The sequence below is a fragment of the Corylus avellana genome, chromosome 10 (genome assembly GCF_965113065.1).
Source record: "Corylus avellana chromosome 10, dhCorAvel1.hap1.2, whole genome shotgun sequence".
NCBI lineage: Eukaryota > Viridiplantae > Streptophyta > Magnoliopsida > Fagales > Betulaceae > Corylus > Corylus avellana.
Window position 1 is genome coordinate 7,490,434 of NC_142499.1, and position 20,229 is coordinate 7,510,662.

General features: G+C 33.0%; 2 protein-coding genes across 6 annotated transcripts in view; both read left to right on the plus strand.

The window, feature by feature from the left end:
- The first annotated feature begins 6,903 nt into the window (after positions 1 to 6,903).
- LOC132161963 (putative hydrolase C7D4.05) lies at positions 6,904 to 11,646 on the plus strand. The gene is made up of 6 exons (XM_059572191.2): positions 6,904 to 7,320; positions 7,645 to 7,751; positions 9,832 to 9,940; positions 10,032 to 10,193; positions 10,490 to 10,663; positions 11,397 to 11,646. Exons 1-6 carry the CDS (start codon positions 7,063 to 7,065, stop codon positions 11,424 to 11,426), a joined length of 840 nt encoding a protein of 279 aa, XP_059428174.2. The 5' UTR covers positions 6,904 to 7,062; the 3' UTR covers positions 11,427 to 11,646.
- Positions 11,647 to 16,102: 4,456 nt separating this feature from the next.
- LOC132161669 (P-loop containing nucleoside triphosphate hydrolases superfamily protein) overlaps positions 16,103 to 20,229 on the plus strand; it is a 36,549-nt gene continuing 32,422 nt past the window's right edge. For all 5 annotated transcript variants that reach the window (XR_015909343.1, XR_015909344.1, XM_088511205.1 and 2 more), the window contains exons 1-9: positions 16,103 to 16,276; positions 16,370 to 16,459; positions 16,603 to 16,721; positions 17,162 to 17,275; positions 17,359 to 17,440; positions 17,826 to 17,893; positions 17,971 to 18,045; positions 18,237 to 18,382; positions 18,455 to 18,557. Coding sequence is in view for 3 of the 5 variants with exons in the window: in XM_088511205.1 (XP_088367331.1) it covers positions 16,153 to 16,276; positions 16,370 to 16,459; positions 16,603 to 16,721; positions 17,162 to 17,275; positions 17,359 to 17,440; positions 17,826 to 17,893; positions 17,971 to 18,045; positions 18,237 to 18,382; positions 18,455 to 18,557 (921 nt within the window). In the remaining 2 variants the exon portion in view is untranslated. The remainder of the gene's footprint in view (positions 16,277 to 16,369; positions 16,460 to 16,602; positions 16,722 to 17,161; positions 17,276 to 17,358; positions 17,441 to 17,825; positions 17,894 to 17,970; positions 18,046 to 18,236; positions 18,383 to 18,454; positions 18,558 to 20,229) is intronic.

Sequence of the window (20,229 nt, forward strand, 5' to 3'; positions counted from 1 at the left end):
ACCAATAAAAATAAAATAAAAAATGACTTTAAAAAAACTTAAATAAGAAAATAATATTTTAATAAATTTGAAAAAAAAAAAAAAAAACATAAAAAGGGAAAAAAAAAACAAAAACAAAAATTAATTGTTTAAAAAAAAAAATTTTAAAGGAAAAAATTAAAATGACCCTTAGTTTTTCATTTTCTTTCTTATTTTTTAGATTTTTTTTAGTTTTTTGTTATAATTTTTTAAAAAAATATATATATTTTATGAACGATATTTTTGTAATTTATGGAGTTTAATTATATTTTGAGGGGTATTTTTGTATTCTCAAAAAGTGAAATGACAAAAATACCCCTCCAATATAATTAACTGAGTATGATCAAGTTCAAATGAACTGGAGATGATCATATTTCCTATAGTAATTCTAGGTGGTCTACTTGTATCCTACTAAGAATGATGTAGCTATTAAAATCATCATTGGGCTTTTGATTGATCGATAATTATTAAATTTTGATCAAATAATAATTTTAATAATCACATCATTTTTAATAGGACACAAATAGGCCATTTAGAATTAATCTGTTCCCTAGGTTTATTTACTCTTAGGCTCTGCTTGAGTGGATTGAAGGTAAGTTTGTTTGGATATTTTCTATGTTATGAATTTTGAAGAGATTCCTAGACCATACACGTGTGATGCCTTGGATTTAAAATTTGTTACTCTCCTAGTCTCCTCCAATCCATGATTTTTCTCTCATTCAATAATATGCCATGCCATAAACAGCCAAACTAATTGAATTATTATATTTATACGTGTTATGGACCTTTCGACCAGACCAATCTATACCACAAAGTATAAACGAAGAAAGGAGAACAAATAAAAAATAAAAAATAAATATTGTCATATGCTTTTGTTTTGTTACAAACTTCCATTATTCCATACGGTTGAAAAAGTTAATAAATATGTAGACTTTTCAATCAAGGTCGAATTTTGATTCATGAGGCTTGGGTTGTCCCCTCGCATTTAACGCTTGGCCACAAATTGTGAGGAGGACCCGAGGCGATGTTTCGGGGAGCGGAAGTGGGATCCACATTACGTGGAGATTCGAGAAGCGGGCCCCACTTTTCGATATGATTTATGGTTGTCATGGGGGGAAATTTGCTGACGCGGATTTAAAACCGCATCCATCGTCGGCCACATCAGCACTTCCGTTTCCAACTTTCGAAAGCCTGCAGAGTTGAGTTGATCGCTTGTTCAGATGTTCTCTCGTCCTTTGGGCGGGCTGCTAAATAGCCTAAATCAACTGAATAAACATATATATAAATGCACATCGTTTTCAGTTTATTTTCAAAATTACCAGGCCTCTTGTTCTTGCATTTTTTTTTTTTTTTCTTAACTAATAGGGAATTTGATAGATTATAAATTAAAGAAAGCATTGATAAGTCTAAATAAATAAAGAAAAAGGAAAAAAAAATCATATTTCCTCATCAAATTTTCAATTTTAAGAATAAAGTCTCTTTTTTTTACCAGATTTTGAATTGGACAATGCCGACATCAAAGTTAATGATTTTTTTTTTTTTTTTTTTTTATCTTAAATTTGGTAAACTTTATTGATAATAAATCGTCAGTGAAGAATACACCTTCAACAAACAATCATCGAGATAGAGCTAATTGCTCTATCAAAATAATATCACTAATACAATTGGGAGTGGTATCCCTCCAAATTCTATCACTGATATCAATAGTAGCCGATTTCGCTATTCTATGAGCCGCCTCATTTGCTTCGCGAGGGACGAAAACACAATTCCAACTTGATAAAGTGAGAAGTATCCGTCTTGTGTCTTCTATTAGATGCCCAAAACGACTCCATAAGCCTGTTTCATTCCGTATAGCCTCCACAATTTGCTTGGCATCTCCCTCCAAAGTTACACATTGTACTCCTAGATCTCGGCATAAGCATACTGCCTGAAAAGCAGCATATGCTTCCCCCATAGCTGGCTCTAAAATTCCCACCCTCGTTCTACATACACTACAAATTTAGAAGATTATGACTTTTATTTATGGAGTTGGGTTTTTTGTTTTTTTGTTTTTCTCTAAAAATGACTTAAGCTTAACGATAAGACATTGATATTAGATGTTGATATGAATGCTGGCGTGTCAATTGAAATACACTGACATATGACATACCATTCATTTTGACGAAAAAATGATAGAAAGACATATTTAGAAAATGAATGATACAGTCCCAACTTGGAGCCAACTTTGGACTAACTATTTTCTTATTTTTTAATTTTAAAAAATTAAAAAAAGTTTCTGAAGCAATAATTTTTATTTTGGTAAAAAATTGGTCATTATTATGAATAAAAGTACAATTTTTATTTTTTTTAAAAAAATACCAAATAAAAGAGGGACCAAAATAAAAATAATTGCTTCATAAACTTTTTTAATTTTTAATTTTGTTATTTTTTAAATTAAAAAATAAGGAAAAAGTTCCTGAAACAAAATACAGTTTTTATTTTTAAAAAAATGCCAAAAAAAATAACCAAAATAAAAATTATTGCTTCAAAAACTTTTTTTTTTATTTTTTAAATTAAAAAATTAGGCAAAAGTTTGCTCAAAGTTAGGCAAAATAGTTGTGCCTTCTAATATTTTCCTATTTAAAATATGCGCAAAACTTAATTATCATATTCTTGAAATTATAAATTCAATTACTTTCTAGTTTTATTGAATTTAAATCCAATAAAAACATAATGACTAAATATGATTGTTCCCTTCTTTTTATCTTCTTTTGGCTTTATTATTATTATTATTATTATTATTATTATTTTATTTTTTTTTTTAATGATGTGCAATTCTTACTAAAGTAAAATTGTTCTAATAGAAGAGGATAATTGTACCCCATAATAACGATGCTTTTCAAATGTAAACTACACAACAACAAAATACTATGATCACATTAAAATATATTTTTTATACCAAGACAAAAAAATGCATTTCAAAATAATTACAAGCATATCAGTTTTCTTCCCATTTTTACATGACATAGGCAAGGGGCCGCTTAATTTCTTTTAATACTAGAAGCCGCCGTACACTTGCAAAAAATATAATGTGTAGAAAATAATTATAGTTTAAAAAAATATATATATTTATGCCTACCTTTTTTTTTTTTTCTTTTTTTTTTTATAAGTATATTTATGCCTACCTTATTTCTAGTTTAATTAGATCTCTCCATAGAGGGCAACCTTTTGATGTTTTAAGAAGTCAAATGACTCTAGTAACCTTTTTTTCGTAAAGGAAAGTTACTGAGAAATTACAAACTCAAATATATATATATATATATATATATATATATATATATATATATTTTTTTTTTTTTTTTTCTAATTAGTGACCTCTGCTTTATGAGACGTGGTCTACAGTTAATTGAGCTATCCCTTAAAAACGTTTTGAGTTTTGAAAATAGTACAAATTAAGAATTGATTTTGTGCCGCTACATTTAAAAAAAAGTGTAGCATGTAAAGCCCACGAATGAAAATTGGTTTTGTAAAATTTTCAAATATATATATATATAGATTTTTACTTTATTTGTTATACATGTAATTAACTCTAAAAAAATTGTACATAAAAATCTCTTCCTTGGAAAAAAATATAAATTAATTATTTTGAGTATATCTTTTGAGAAGTGTTTTTTAGTTTGTTTTGAAAAATGTATTAATAGGGATGCCGCCATCTAGAATTATTTTAATTAAGTATAATTTGAAAAAAGTTTTCAATGAAAGAAAAGGTACTTCAAAGTTCAAACTTTTTCTTTAACCCAACGCTACTTTACTTTTCTTTTTTTTTGTCCCCACTTTCCACTTTCCACGAGTAATATGCTAATATTTCTGACCTTTTTTTTGAGTTTTTTTTTTTTTTCTTTTTCTTTTTTTCTTATAAATTGTTTTTAGAGACTAGAGAGTATTAAGGCATCTAGGGCTAATGATCATCCTATGCCCGATACACCTGGTTATAAATAATGTTAGGGATCATCTTTTTATTATTTTATTATCCTTCTAGCGTTTGTGTGACTTTTAAAATTACTATTAAATTTATGATGAATTACTATTGCATTTGATAAAATGGTTATTCTAAAAGTCACATTAATTCTGGGAAGATAAAAAAAAATGATCCCCAACATTATTCCATGTCCATGAGGATCACTCTCAATAGGATAACACCTAGGGTTTGAATTAGTCTCAAGGTGTAGATAGTTTAGTTTATATTCAAATTTGAATATAATCAAATGTAGTGAAGATAAATGTAAAGATAAATAATATAAATAAAAGCTTCTTATAAGTGCAAGTTAACACCCAACATACCTCTTGGGCTGTTTTACCAAATCATAGTGTCATTCTATGAGGATGTTAAATCATAAGATAGTTGTATGATCAATAATCTTGTCAATTAATAGTGTTAGCTTCCACCTTACTTTAATTTAAGAATTATTGTAAATAAAATCGCAAAATATGTCTCATTTGGGAGTACAATTGAAAGAAAAAAAAACGATAGTTTTTTTTTAAAAAAAAAATCTCGATTTTAAAGGGCAAACTACAATTTTACCAAACATTTGCTTAACTTACTTTTAAAAACTGTGTTTTCATTAACTGCGTCATGAAATAGTAATATTTTTAAATCACATGTTTTGAAACTGCTAAAATAAATGGATAAGCACCGAGACATTAACCCAATGAGATAGAGGTAAGTGAGTAGAGTAATGCTAGAAGGAGAATACTTGTCATTCCAAATGTGATGTAACTTTTAAAATTACCAATATATCAAAATTCAACAATGATCATCTTAAATTATTTAGTGAGTTTAAAAGTTAGATCATATTTGGGATGATACAATGTGGATAATAGTCTTCATTCTAACATTACTTGCGTGGGTAATGCTAATAACTATCATTTTATCTTATTTTTATTCTCTAAATGTTGATGTGAATTTTAAAATCACCATTAAATTTAGGTTTAAAAATGTGCATTTAAAAGTGTGAGAGTAAAAGTATAAGTAATATTTCTTTGTATAAATCTAATAAAAATAAGGAAAAATACAAAATCAGTTCATGTAGTTTACCTTATTTATAATTAGCTAAATGTGGTATGACAATGAGTTAAAAGGTCCCGATAGTATGCAAAAATTGTTACACTATTAGAATTTGTTAATTTAATGGACAAAATTTGATGATAAGATGTAAATTTTCTTTTTGGCTATCATCAAAAGCTAACCCATAACCGGCCCGACAATAGAAGAAAGAAAAAAAAAAAAAAAAAAAAAAAAGAAGAAGAAGAAGAAAGAAGCATGGTTTGCACTTTGCACACCACGTTTTTCCATTTTAAACACATCATATTTTATCGAGTAATACTATAAGTTACTCTTGTGTTATTTTTGTATCACTTCAAGAATGACGTGTCTTTTAAATCATGTGATTCATCACACTATTAAAATTTGATCAAGTGATATTATAAAATAGGAAATACTATGTGATTTCCTAGTATTCTTTTGATGTTCTCCTAGTTCTAGGTAAATATTATTTTTTTAAAATTAAGTGAGAGAAATAAGTGCCATTTTTTTTTTTTTTTTGGGGTTTCTTTAAAAAGTAATATCAACGTAAAACTATCTTACTTTTTGAGTGACATGAGAAAAACGTAAGAAAGATTTATAGAAGAAAGGGTCTATAACCAAAATAATAGTGAAACCTATGAGCATGTCAAAACATGTGATTTAAAAATATAACTATTTCAAGAAACTTCTAAAATAGATGGATAAGCATTTAGACATCAACCCAATGAGATAGAGGTGAGTGAGTAGAGTAATGCTAGAAGGATAACACTTATTATTTCATATGTGAATATGTGATTTGGCTCTTAAAATTTAATAATAATCATCACCAATGGATTGAAATTCAATAATAATCACTTCAAATCCAATCGTGATTTTAAAAGGCACGTCATAGACTCACATTTGGGATGACTCTAAGAAGACTCTAGTGACCTAGTCCTCCTTATATCATTATTATTTTTTTTTTTTTTGAGTGATAGGAGATAAACATGAGTAATAATACAAGGATGACTAAAATCTTCATAGAGTTTTTCAAAATGTGATGTGACATTTTTTTAATTTTTTTATTATTATTATTATTTTTGCTCTGAATTTTTTTTTTTTAATTCAAATAATTCTGCAGAATACAAAAAAACATCTAGAGCCTCAAGCTCTAAAACATCAAAGAGCATATAACTCTAAACACCAAGAGCAGATTGCTCTAAAACAATTACATCATGAATAATATATGGGGTCTCTTCCATCCAAATTCTAGAGAAGCTAATGAAGCGGCTCACGGTTTGGCAAAGGTGGTTGGGAATGGTGGTGTCTCTAAATGTGATGTGACATTTAAAATTACTGATAGATCAAAATTCAATAATGATCATCTTAAATTTAATAGTGATTTTAAAAGCTACATCACATTTCCTAGAGTCCTCTTTATATCATTACTCGAGAAATACAATAGCGACTTCTAAAATTATTGTTTTACCAAGGAATGCTATAAGTCTCTCTTATGTTAATTTTGTGTTCTTCCAAGAATGATGAAGCTCTTAAAATTACTATTGGTCTTGTGATTGATCATCATTGAATTTTGATCAAATAATAATTTTAAGAGTCACATCAATCTTGTCCCCAAGGGGTAGCTCAATCGTCTGTGAACTAGTTCGAATCCCCCCTCCTCCTTCCCTTGTGTGGACATGTAAAAAAAAAAAGCCACATCAATCTTGGAAAGAGACAAAATAAACTTATAAAATTACTGAGTTTTACCTAGTCTTCCCTGCACCTGAAAGGGTCTATAACCGAAATAATAGTGAAACCCAGGGGCATTTCAACAGCACTCCTCACTTTCGGGATCTATATAATTTCTTCCCAGCCACCGCTCTGTTTCCTCGACTTGCACCCAACGGAAGCGAAAGAGAAATTTAATTGGCAACCGTAACCAGAAGGGAAACACTCAAAAGGACTGCGAAATTGAAGAAAAAACCTCAAATGAGACTCGCACAATGGCTCTAATGGCAACGAGAACGAAGCTCCCCAGGCTTCTCTCTTCTGGGTCTCGGTCCCCGTTGTCTGGGAGGCTCGGGGCAATGCGTTCGTCCACTGCGGCGGCTCCGGTGGAGTCGAGGCCGGTGGGATTGGGGATGTTGGGACTGAAAGACTATGAGGACTATCGGAGGTCTTTGTACGGTGAGATCACCCACAAGGCCTTGCTGGTTGACGCCGCCGGCACGCTTCTTGTTCCTTCCCAGCCTATGGCCCAGGTTTGTCTCTCTGCCTCATTTACAAACGCATGTATTGTATGTATGTAGAGATGTATGTGTTTTTGTTCACGTATGGGATTTTTGGGTTTGTGGGTCTTTGTGTGCATGTGTTGGAGGTCTGGCTTTCTGAGTGTTTTTAGTAGTGGAACAGTGAATTGTTTTACTGGGTTCCAAGTGAACGTATGTATGAATTAAATTAAATGGATTTCTGGGTTTTCTTGGGTCTCCTTGTTTTTCTCTTTCATTTGGAGTATAATTTATGAGTTTGGCCTTGTAGATTTGACCTCTCTCTCTCTCTTTCTCTTCGTGTATGCTTCGTTATAGATTTACAGGACGATTGGGGAGAAGTATGGGGTGAAGTTCTCAGAGGATGAGATACTGTACAGATACAGAAGAGCTTATGGCCAGCCTTGGGGTAGATCTCGTCTCAGGTCTGTTCCAATTCTTCTCTCCATTTTCCATTTTTGTTTTGGGTTATTTGGTAGTTAATTATGTTTTTCTCAATACCCATTTCCTTTATCTTTTCTCACTTCGATTTTTTTTTTTTTTTTTTTTCATTTTGTATTTATCATGAATATTTTGTGTAATATTCCCTTCTTTTCTTTTTATCCAATTTATTTGCCCATATTTGCTGCAAGTGATTGGAAAGTGTTTTCTATATTCAACTTTCTTTCTCTGACAAAGCACTGATGCAGAGCAACAAGTGGATCAAAATTGTAATTATGACTTAGTTTCTTTACTAAAGTGATACTTCTGCCAGATTCATCAAGTTACACAAAAGAATTTTCCGTATTTATCCCATGTGTAACTAATGGGTTTGATGTTACAATCTTTCAATTATGACTCACCCGTAGAATTTTATAGTTATCTACAAAAAAGTAGATTTGGGAACTGTTTAGTTATGATTTTGTGTAAGGTTTAGAAACTTTTGTGCCATGATAAAGATATTATTGTACCAGTTTTTGTCTAGCAAATAGGCAAGATGCCGTGGAATTTACTCTAGGGTATTGATCAATGTTCATTACTGATGCTTTTTTTACATCAGCAATGGGTTGTTGGGGAGACATGGCTTTTAATTGTTATGTCCTCTTTTGAAGACATGTGGCCTCTTTGTCAATTCTTACATTGACTTGAGTTGGGTTCTCTACTTTGATACGAGTTGGATCCAAGCATACCAACCATTGATTCAAGAACACCAAGATCTCTGAAGCAATATTTTTGTGGTCAAATATTATATATTATTGGGAGTTTGAAGGGAAAGATGAGGAGATGGGAGAAAAAGGAGAAGAGACGTTGGAGGTTTTTCCTTTAGGTGATTGGATGTGTAGGAAAGAAAGAAGAGGATATTGGGTTAAATTACAATGATAGCCCTTCTTCTGTTATTTTTTCTTTTATTTAGATGAGGGTAATTTTTGTCTTTATACTACACCTCACTTTACAGGCTTCTTTCTGCCCAAATGGCCAACAGCTATGCCTTCATCCTTCTTTCTGCTTTCGTTTTCTCCCCTTCCCCTTCAATCTCCTCCTCCCAGCCAGAGCATTAATTGATGAGATAAAATCTAGTTTTTGAGACAGTCTTGGAGTGGATGAGTTTGTGGTTTGTTTAGAAATTTCACGATTACTAGATGAGTTGAACTCCATCTAACTTAATATCAAATTTGTGGTTTTGATCTCTTTCTCTCTTGACGTATTTTCTTGAATGGATAATTGAAAAAGAAAAAGTTGTCTTTTCCACATGTCAGAAGGGAAAGTTTGGGGACCAGTGCAGGTTTCTCAAGGATAAGCATTCAAGTGGGGGAATATTTTATGCAGGACCATTTTGCATCTTTCCGAGATAATGAAGCCCGGTAGAAAATTTGGAGGGATATTAAAGACTGTATTTGCTTTGTGGTTAGGATGAGAACCAAGTTAACATATATATATATATATATATAAGAAGATGAAGAAGAAACTAAAAAATGAAAAAAGCATTAGGGTAACCGCTGGAACTGAAAAAGTTCATGTACTACATCCCAAAACAATTTTTATCTTTAGATTTGATCTCTTCTCTCTCTCTCTCTCTCTTGGTTGGAATGAACTTACCAAGTGCAGCAATCTAGTAGTTCATTCTCTTGTATTTTAGTTTTGTTTATAAAAGTTCATCATCTAATTACTTAAGAGTATGAGTGCTTTAAAATATTGTCATCAGCGATGTTGTGATCTTGTTCTATTTCTATGGAAATGAGGACAATCCATTTTTTCCTGCCTTCTACCTCTAAAGGGTCCAGTATTTCTCAAGGTATTTTACCCACATGCCATCTTTTCAGGCTCTCTCAAACTAGTGGCAACAGACACACTTCCACATGTTTTCTTGTCTTTACCTTTTCTTACCGAGTAGAATTAAGATTTTACAAGATTATACCTTTTACATTCCCCTTGCTTCAACTGCAAAAGTTCACAATTCTTTTGTCATGTTTATTATGGATCTTTCTCCTCCAGATCAATGATGTTAGGGTTTTTCTTCAATTGCAGATATGTTAATGATGGGAGGCCCTTCTGGCAATATATAGTCAGTTACTCCACTGGATGTTCGGATACTCAGTACTTCGAAGAACTTTATAACTACTATACCACCAAGAAGGTTGGGTCGTTGAAGATTAGCTTTTATGAATTACTTGCTATCAGTTTTAAATATTTATGGCAATAATGCTTCTCAATATTTGTTTTCATAGGCTTGGCACCTCTGTGATCCTGATGCCGAGAAGATATTTAAAGCGCTTAGAAAAGCGGGTGTGAAGTTGGGTGTTGTCTCAAATTTTGACACTCGATTAAGACCTCTATTGCGGGCTCTAAATTGTGATAATTGGTTTGATGCCATGGCAGTGTCAGCTGAAGTACGTTGATTTATTTCTTCTTGGTTATATGTGGTGCTTTTTCTTTCATATGCAAGTTCAATGGGTGTTGCGTGTGTGTTGTACTTGTACTTGCACGTTTTAGCTTGAATTTAATTTAGGATTCGCGTGATCATCATCATCATCATATATATATATATATATATATATATATATATATATAGTTGTCTTGGCAATCTAGTGACGGTCATTTCTTATAAAGGTTTTGTTTTCCTGTACTATATATAGCTTTGGCTACACCTGATCATTTCCCCACCCTTCCCTTCCGCCCTTAACAGGTCGAAGCAGAGAAGCCAAATCCAACAATATTTCTAAAAGCTTGCGATTTATTGGGAGTGAAGCCCGAGGATGCTGTACATGTAGGGGATGACCGCAGGAATGATATATGGGGTGCCAGAGATGCAGGTTGTGATGCTTGGCTTTGGGGAAGTGACGTTCACTCTTTTAAGGAGGTAAACTGTCATACACATCTCTTATTTTTCTGGGTCTTACTTGAAAGAGAGTTTTAGCCTCTCAATTTTGATGTTTGTAATAACAACTTTAGGAAGAGAACATCAAGGGCAGTCTTCAGTTCATTTTCTTCTATTCTTCTTGTGATTCTTTCAATTGTTTTTCGAAACCAGTTGTTCTGTGTGTGAGAGAGAGAGAGGATGTGAAAATCTTTGTTTCTTGAAATTGCCTCAAATACACTCTTGGAAATTCTATAAGTTCAACTCGTCTCTGTTTTAGCTTTCCTTCTTGTCCTTCAAAGCTTCTTCCCATTCTGGAGTTAAATAACAAAGGAGTAGGGTGAGAGGAAGAACGAATGTGAAAGTTCTGAGGGAAAAAGATTCATTTATGATTTCCAGGGAAAAAAAAAATTATAAGATAGAACATGCTATTCAGGAATTTTGAGGAAATGTCCTTAACCCAAAAATGTATATAAAAAAAAGGAGGAAATGATCTTTATGTAAAATGGGAAATTGCTTTGAAATGCAGTAACTAAGTGCATATGTGCAGATCAAGTGTCTTAGCAGAATCATGGGCTGGAAATTTTATTTTATTTTCTCTCCTTATAATTGAAATAACAAATGAAAATTACTCTTCAAAGCCTGTTTACTGTTATGGATTTCCTTCAAACTTCCGATCACGTCATTGCGTCATTCGAAGTGTGCTTACGGTTTCATCTGTATTTTCTTGATGCAGGTTGCTCAGAGGATAGGGGTCCGGATTTAAAAGAAGCAAATGTTCTTAAGCGAGTTCAAGCTTGATTGAAGGATGCTCTAGATATTTACAGGTTTATTTTAGCTTTGTGTAAGAGGTGTATATATTCTTCTCTGGTGTAGCATGTATAAGAGATGTGTGTGGCAGGGAGTGCTGTTCTAACAAAGTAGATAAATAATAGTGAGACGATTTTGTCCTTTCTATGAAATCCCTGTATCCACAGCTTTTTTCTTTTTGCCTGGGCAACGATTAGAAGCCAGCAAAGAATTTCCTAGAAAATAATAATCAACTCTTTTTTTTTTTTTTTTTTTTTTTTGTCTTGCAACTGCAATCTTCATCCAGCACCCAAAAATTGGTATGGAACTGTTGAGGCCGGCTCGAACGATTTTGAGGCCTAACGTAAGACATTTTTTATATTTAAATATTAATTAAATAACAATTATTTTAGTTTTTATATTATAATTTTGGGTTAAGTCCACTTAACTCTCTCAAATTATCACAATCTACCTCAAAACTATCAATTATGACAATTTACCTCCAAACTACCAAAACAATAACAATGTATCCTCCAATGCTAGCAAAATGATGAAATTACCCCTATAGAATTTTTAATAAGACAAAAATACCCTTAAAATTTGAAAAAAAAGAATTAGTATTTTTATTTTTATCTTAGTAAGGGTAATTTTGTCATTTTTTAAAAAAAATTTGAAAGTATATTGTCATTGTTTGGGTAGTTTATGGGGTAAATCGTTGTAATTGATAGTTTAGGGGTAGATTGTCATTGGGTGGTAGTTTGAGGGGATTAAATAAACTTTACCTTATAATTTTTAATTTAATATTTTTTTTGCTTTTGGGATGCAATTACTAATTAAGTTTTTTTCAACACTTTTTTTTTTTTTCAATTGATAATATGGCTAATCTACATTAAAATAATAATAATAATAATAATAATGTCTAGGGTTCTCAACTTCAGGAAAATTATCGTCTAGGGTTTTCAACTTCAGGAAAATTATCGTCTCTAATTTAACCATTTTCTATACTAATAAATCTCTTTTATATATATATATATATATATATATATATATTCATTGACCTGAGTCGGAAATATTTGTATGAATAGAAATAGATACGTCATTAGCTTTTTTATTTTCTTCTAAATTTTCCTCGAGTTCTTCATTAAGAATTGTTAAATTGCATATTTTAGCACGATTATGATTTTTTTTTTAGGTACCATTATGATTATTTTCACTGTCATCTTTATATATATAACTAATATAAGTAATATTTTCATTGTCGTCTTTTTGTTGCATTATTTCATCATTTTCTAACTTTTTTTTTTTTTTTGCTGAATCTCGTGTTCATTTGTGAAATTTTCACCTAAATTATCTCTTATATTTTTATTTATTGCTAGTATAAGATTTATCTAACATATTTTTTCAGTTTCAATTAATTTTTTTATTCCTCTATTTTTATATATTAAACACGCAAAATGTAAATATTGCAACTGTACGTACTTTTGAAGTGGGTGAGACGTAGAACGGTCCAAATAATATTAAAACGTTCTTGAAAACTCGCTTCTCCACTTGGCAACCAGCACCTCTATGGTCCTAAACCTAAAATATAATGTCGCTTGTCACAATTTTAGCCTATTCTCTTAAAGATTATATGATATATGATTATCTCAAAAAAGGGACACCAAATTCAAGTAATTAATGATTATTTTTTTAAGAAAACAAACATTAGATATGCATAGGAAAATATTTGGCTTTAGATCCATTAATTACAATTCTAATGAATTGAGGTCTACTGCAATTTCTTTTACTCAAGTTGTTCATTCAAGATGAAGGGCTTAGATTAAATTACATAATTATTTAAAATAATAATTAAAAAAGTAAAATATGCTTCGTCTTTTTTTTTTTTTTAACATATCTGTATAAGAGAGCGGAGGAGGATTCGAATTAGTGACCTCCACTTCATTAGGCGTGGTTTCAGCTGATTGAGCTACTTCTCAAAAACAAAAGTAAAAGATTAAAGTGTAGCCAAAGGTGTACATGCAGTTGTGATTGCGTACAATTATGTCACATCTATGACTAATGAACAAAAGCTTTATCAAATACTCTCACAACCATAAAACAGTGCACTACAACCTAAGTTCCATATAAATCGATTCTTAACCTGAAATATTATCCTCTAACATGAAATAAAAGGTAGGTCAATATAAAAAATTATAAAGAATTGATAGAACAACTCTTAAGCCCATATAGCATAACTCTTTCAATTTATCTCACAAACGATTCCTCTAAACTTCAATCTCTAACATCATTTGTAGAAAATGATATTTTTGATTCAAGACTTGTTTCAGCTCGAACTTTAAATTCCCTCTATCTTCGAATATTAAAAGCTTTTATCTAAAGATTGTTATTTTCAACATTCTTACAAGAAGCGCTCACTCTTAACAAAATAGTGTAGGAGTTGGTATTAAAAACCAAAACGACGTCATTTTCTATATTATTATATTTAATTATATATAATATATATAATAGTAGGCGGTTAGCCGTTATTAATCGTTTTTGCCTACCCTTAAAATTGCTAACTGCAATTGCTCTAAGCAGTTATGCGGTTATTAATCACCAATTGGAAAAAACCGGTAACCGGGTACCTCAGTTCCGGTTCCAATTTTTGGCACCCGGTTATAACTGAGTAACCATGTAACACATTAGATAATGAAGCGGAACAAAAAAAGCCACTGACAAATGAAAATAATGAGGAATTTTCTGGGCATGATACACATATAAAACCACCTCATCCTGCCTCAACCTAGAAATATTCCAGAATTCAAAGAGAGATCCTTGCTGCTGAAAACCTACTTGGCAATGAAGTTTGCTCATCACAGGATGATATAGAGCTGGAAAGCATCGTGTCCAATGTGCTAGACCCTGGACCAAACTCAGAAAAAGAAAAACGGAAGTCGAATGTATAACAAAAAGCAAGTTCAATTGCAGTGGCTGTATCAGAGGTCCATGTGAAGGGTTAGCCCAAGGGCTGGGAAGGATGCAACCAGTAGATGCGGGATTGACATCAGTAAAACAGACGACGAAAAGCCTTAAAAATGAGGCATATCCTTTTTACTTTAAAAAGGAACCCTCCAATCCCACATATTAATATAAAACTCTCACATTGCTAAAAAAATGGAACCCTCCAAACTTCCTTTTCTATAAAAAGGAGGCATATCCTTCCTTTTAAATCCAAGCTAGCTTGTTGAACCCAATTTTTTTTAAAAAAAAACGGGTTACCCGGTCTAAATAACTAGGTACAAATCAGAATCGGCCGGTTAATCGGGAACTGGTTACCCAGTTTTGATTTCCCAAAATCAATAATTGGGGTACCCTAATTCCGATTTTTTGATTTTGGCCAATAACTGGAAACCGGGACTAGGTTGACACTCCTAGCCTTGCTTGTACACTCTTAATGGTAGAATCATTATTTAAATTGATTGGTCACCCTTTTAAAGAGGTAGCCGACCACTCACTTTGGATTGGTTGACTGATGCAGCGCAACTCAGTAAGAAAGAAGCAATCATTCTCAAAACGTTGAGTCTATCAAGGAACTAATGAATTCTTCTTAAAATGTAAAGTTTATCTAGTATTTGAGGATAAATATAGAAGAAACTCAAACTCTAAGCTTTCTTATTAAAAATTTGACAAAATGCATAAAAGCTATGTTCTTGAGGCTCTAAACATGTATTTATAGGCCCTCAAACTCTTAACCCTAATAACAATACGAAATAAGTCGGTTTTAACAATTCTACGCTGCCCGTTTTGGACGAAACATTTCCCTATTTGGACAACAATAAAACAAAAACTTAAAAAAACATGAATTTTATTCTCCGTTTGCATGCTCGTTTGAACGGGCTAGTGAATGATCCTCTCTGAAATGCTCCGTTTGCAATTCCGCTTAGGCAAGATAACGAACGGAGGTTTTAGGACGTCTTTTAGACAGCTTGTTTGACCTAGTAAACATTGAAATTAGCCAACTCTCATGAAATATGACTTTGTAGATCTCTGAGTTAGCTTTCCAATGCCGCAACTCGCTCCAATCCGAGGTCTGAAACTCTTGATATGACCTTCTTAGTAAAACTCGTCAGGTACGAATTTCTCCCTACATCATACTCTTCAGACTAGAGAGGATTTGCTCTCGAATTCGCATCCTCATCGGAAGAGTCGCTAGTGAACAAAACTCGAACTATGACCTTTTTAATAAAACTCGTCATGCGTGAATTCCACCCTACATCAATTGACCACACATGCACTCTCAACGACCTCAATCCAAAGTTAATGATAACACATGTGCTATTTATAACTTAGGGATGGGTGGTAGTGACACGCATCCGTGGAAACCAAAATGACAAATTTCAGAGAATTGGCTTGTTTTTATTTCATAATTATCTCACAGTAACAAGTAAGAGTCTCAACCAATTTTATTTTTTTATTTTTTATTTTTTAACAAAGACGGATATAATAGTTGATTGAAACTATTAAATCAGTATAAAAATATAGTTTCCAAATTATATTATACAAAAAAAGTCCTTATTATCAAACGAAAAGGCTATTTAAGTAATCCGACAGTCCACACTGTTACTCAGTCGTCGAGGCGGGAAAACAAAATCATTCGGCATTTGCAAGTTGCAGGTGCCCTCATTCACACTGCGCTGCACTGAGAGAAACTTGAGTGAGTGAGAATGGAGAGAATACACGTGGCCGTACGCGCGAGGCCGCTCTCAGCAGAGGAGGCCAAGACCAGCCCTTGGCGAATCTCCGGGAACTCCATTCTTATTCCCAACAACTCCTTCAAGTTCGAATTCGGTAAAATCCACGCATTATTTCCCTCTCAATTTTCCCTTTTCCCTTCAGACCTAACATTCTTTTTCTAAAACTACTCAAATTTCTGTTTCTTAGATCGGATTTTCGGTGAAGATTGCAAGACCATCCAGGTCTATCAGGCTCGAACCAAAGAAATAGTCGCTGCAGCAGTTCGCGGCTTCAACGGTACGCCGAGTAATCTCTATCTAGTTTGAAACAACAATTTCTGCTCCGCTGGCTGTGATTTGTTTTTTATTTTTTATTTTTTATTTTGTTTAATTTTATGATTGACATTATTTTATCATTTATATATGTTTGTTTTGTTGTAGGAACTGTGTTTGCTTATGGGCAAACAAACAGTGGGAAAACGCATACAATGAGAGGCTCAGCCACGGAACCGGGAGTCATTCCTCTTTCTGTCCATGAATTGTTCGAAACCATTCAACAGGTACTTAAAGCAAGATTTATTTTTGAAGTTCCGAAACGTATTTGACTAGATTAGTTTTTGGCTACACAATCACCTTGGAAATGGGTATTGGTTCTAATGTGACAAATTCCATTGCATAATTTCTTAGGGCTCATGTATTGGTACAATGTATATAGGTGATTGGTCTGGTGCTTGTTCTTACTACATTGCTTCAAATAATGAACTCTTCCTGTTCCACTTAAAACTTTCATTTGTTGAGTTGTTAGATCTTGCCTTGAGGAAAGCAATGATATTTTTAGATCATTTTATACTATAGGTATTGTGAACTTGAAGGCAACTTTTCTGTGATGCTACCTAATGATCTTGATTTCTAGCGCTTTGGATTTTTAATTCTGTTCAACTGTTTTTTCACATTGGGATATGCGGCTAAGTAAATGTTATAAATCTGTTTTGTACATTAGGATGTGGATCGAGAATTTCTTTTACGGATGTCGTATATGGAGATCTACAATGAGGAAATAAATGATTTGTTGGCTCCTGAGCACCGAAAATTGCAGATTCATGAAAGTCTTGAGGTACTGTGCTATTTACTATAATAAATTTATGGTAACTTCTTGTTACTAACTTACTGTTTATTCTGTTCCCCTCATGTTTGTAGCGGGGGATACACGTTGCTGGTTTGCGAGAAGAAATTGTTGCCTCTCCCGAGCAAGTCCTTGATTTCATGGAGTTTGGAGAATGTAATTTTTACTCTTTATATTATCTTACTCTTTATATTATCTTACATATTTTTTTCTACATTTAAATAGTGCTCAAAAGCACTATTTTCACTTCTGTAATGCTGCCTATGTGGATTACATCCCTCCTCTTGATACTTTTCGAGTAACATGTTACTTAGCTTAAAATAATATGGGTGCTTAAGTTCAATACTTGACTTTTAAAGGCTCCCATTTCTGAGCTTTTTCTTTTTTATATCTTCACCTATTTGAACATTGATTAACTCAGTCGTCAAATATCTATAATCTTTCTCTCCCTGTTTCAAATCCCTTATACTGATGTCCCTTGCCATAAAATATACTGGCCAAGGGGGTTGCTTATTTTATATTTTTTTGACTTTAATTTCAGCTCATCGGCATATTGGAGAGACAAATATGAATCTGTACAGTAGTCGGTCACACACTATCTTTCGCATGGTATAGTTATTCAGCCTTCCCTTTGTACTCGTTATAGGGTTAAATATGTTCATCTTCATTATCATTTATTTGAATAGATAATAGAGAGTCGGGACAAAAGTGAAGATGAAGATATTGTCAGTTCTTGTGATGCTGTCCGTGTATCAGTTTTGGTAGGTGATTACTGAAACTATCATTTATTTTCCTTTTTTTTTTTTTTTTTTTTTTAAATTTATTTTTCCTTATTCGGTGCCTTCTTTTTTATTTGTATTCGTGTTGATGGTTTGTTTTGATTGCGCTTGGCATGATGGATGCTTTTGTTATGTTATTCACTTTCTTCCTAATTGCTTATTCTTTCCTCCAGAATTTAGTGGACCTTGCTGGTTCAGAACGTGCTGCAAAAACTGGAGCAGAAGGTGTTCGGCTTAAAGAGGGTTCCCACATTAATAAAAGCTTGATGACACTAGGAACTGTGATTAAAAAATTGAGTGAAGGTGCTGAGAGTCAAGGGTAGGTTCCTTGATTGCTTAAGAATGTTATCTCTTTCCATATGTAATTGAACTTATTCAATATTTGTTGCAGGGGTCATGTTCCATATCGAGATAGCAAACTTACACGCATTTTACAACCTGCCTTGGGTGGAAATTCAAATACAGCTATAATATGCAATATCACGCTTGCACAGGTTCATAGAGTCATTTCATTCTTCATTGAGATTGTTGTGTAAAGTTTATTAAGCTTTACAACTCCTTTTATGAATCATTTACTATAAGTCTTTCATTCATATAAGCAGTAAGTGTAGAACATTGCTTTTAGGATTCCAACATGTTTTGAAGACTTGACTTTTGCAACCTGCCTTGGGTTGAAATTCAAATACAGCTATAATATGCAATATCACGCTTGCACAAGTTGATATTCATAGAGTCATTTCATGCTTCATTGAGATTGTTGTGTAAAGTTTATTAAGCTTTGCAACTCCCTTCATGAATCATTTACTAGAAGTCTTTCATTGATATAAACGTCAAGTGTAGAGCATTGCTTTTAGGATTCCAACAGGTTTTGAAGACTTGACTTTTCAAAGGATTTTATCATGCATGTGTATGTGTTGCATGAACTTGTTATACATCTTTTCTTTGGGACTAATTGGTTACTGACTCATTGGTAAGTCACAAAAACTATTTCTTTCGATGTAAAATATTTTTCATGGAAAAATATTTTTTACAAAAATCACTGATTTTATGCGGTTTGGGTGAAACCTTGAAAATGATTCTGAAAGTATTTTTACTGTTTAATTTGCTTTGAACATTAATCTTGAGTTCTTCTCCATGTTCTCTTATCTGCCAATGAATCTAACATCTTGCTCCAGACATGTGACTATGTAAGTGTCCACCTGTGCGCCCCCCTGTTACCCTCTTCGCCTTCTGCCAAGACCCCCTCAGCCATGTCATGGTCCTTTTCTGACTCCAATTCCATTGCCTCCTCTTTGCCCTTAGCCCTCCTGCTGCATCCAAACACCACCAACACCATTGTTGACACGAGCATAGGGATGCTACTCGCCTTCATGATCGTCAGATCAAACCCTTTACTTGGATGGATGAACCATCAGGACCCCCTTTTATCGAATTATCCCACAAGTTGTTGGAAAGTCTGCATCATCCATCCTTTTGCTAGCATAGGATGATGTCGCCTTTGGGGACATGATTGGGAAGAAATTTGTGGTGTTGTTGTAGCTCCCCTAGTGTTGGGGAGATAGTCTCCATAGAGATGGGGAGGTTGGAACAAGAGGTTAAGAGCTGGGCTGGAAGAGGAGGAGAGGAGGGTGTTGTTAGTAGAGGGACGTGGGAAATTTGTTAAATTTAATCTTAATCTTCACTAACTCAACAAACAACCGAACCATGCAATCCTCAACGAAACATGCCAGAACATGCCCTCACACGCTGATAACACTCACGGGAATGGATAGGTGCACTTGAGTGCAAAGGCCAAATAGTTGCCATTATGTAGTTATATAGTGTTAATTTGATTATTACTTCCATGCAAAAGAAGGATGGCAAAGCCAAAAGAAAGCTTGTAGAAGAAAATGGAGAGGGAATGACTCTCAATGAAAAAACAATAAAAGCTGTTCTATTAGAAAAATGAAATACATTGATAGGACTATTACTTTCCTCATACCTAGTTTGAATCCCCTTTGTTAGCGGAGCATCTAGATTGCTTAATTCTTTGTGGTACTCTATTCCGCTTTAGGCCTTTCGTGTTTTTCTTTCCTTTTCTGGAACCGGTCATGCATTTGATCAATGCTGATGATTAGGGACGAAACCAGGAATTCTTTTTCGAGGGGGGCCAAAACATAAAGACAT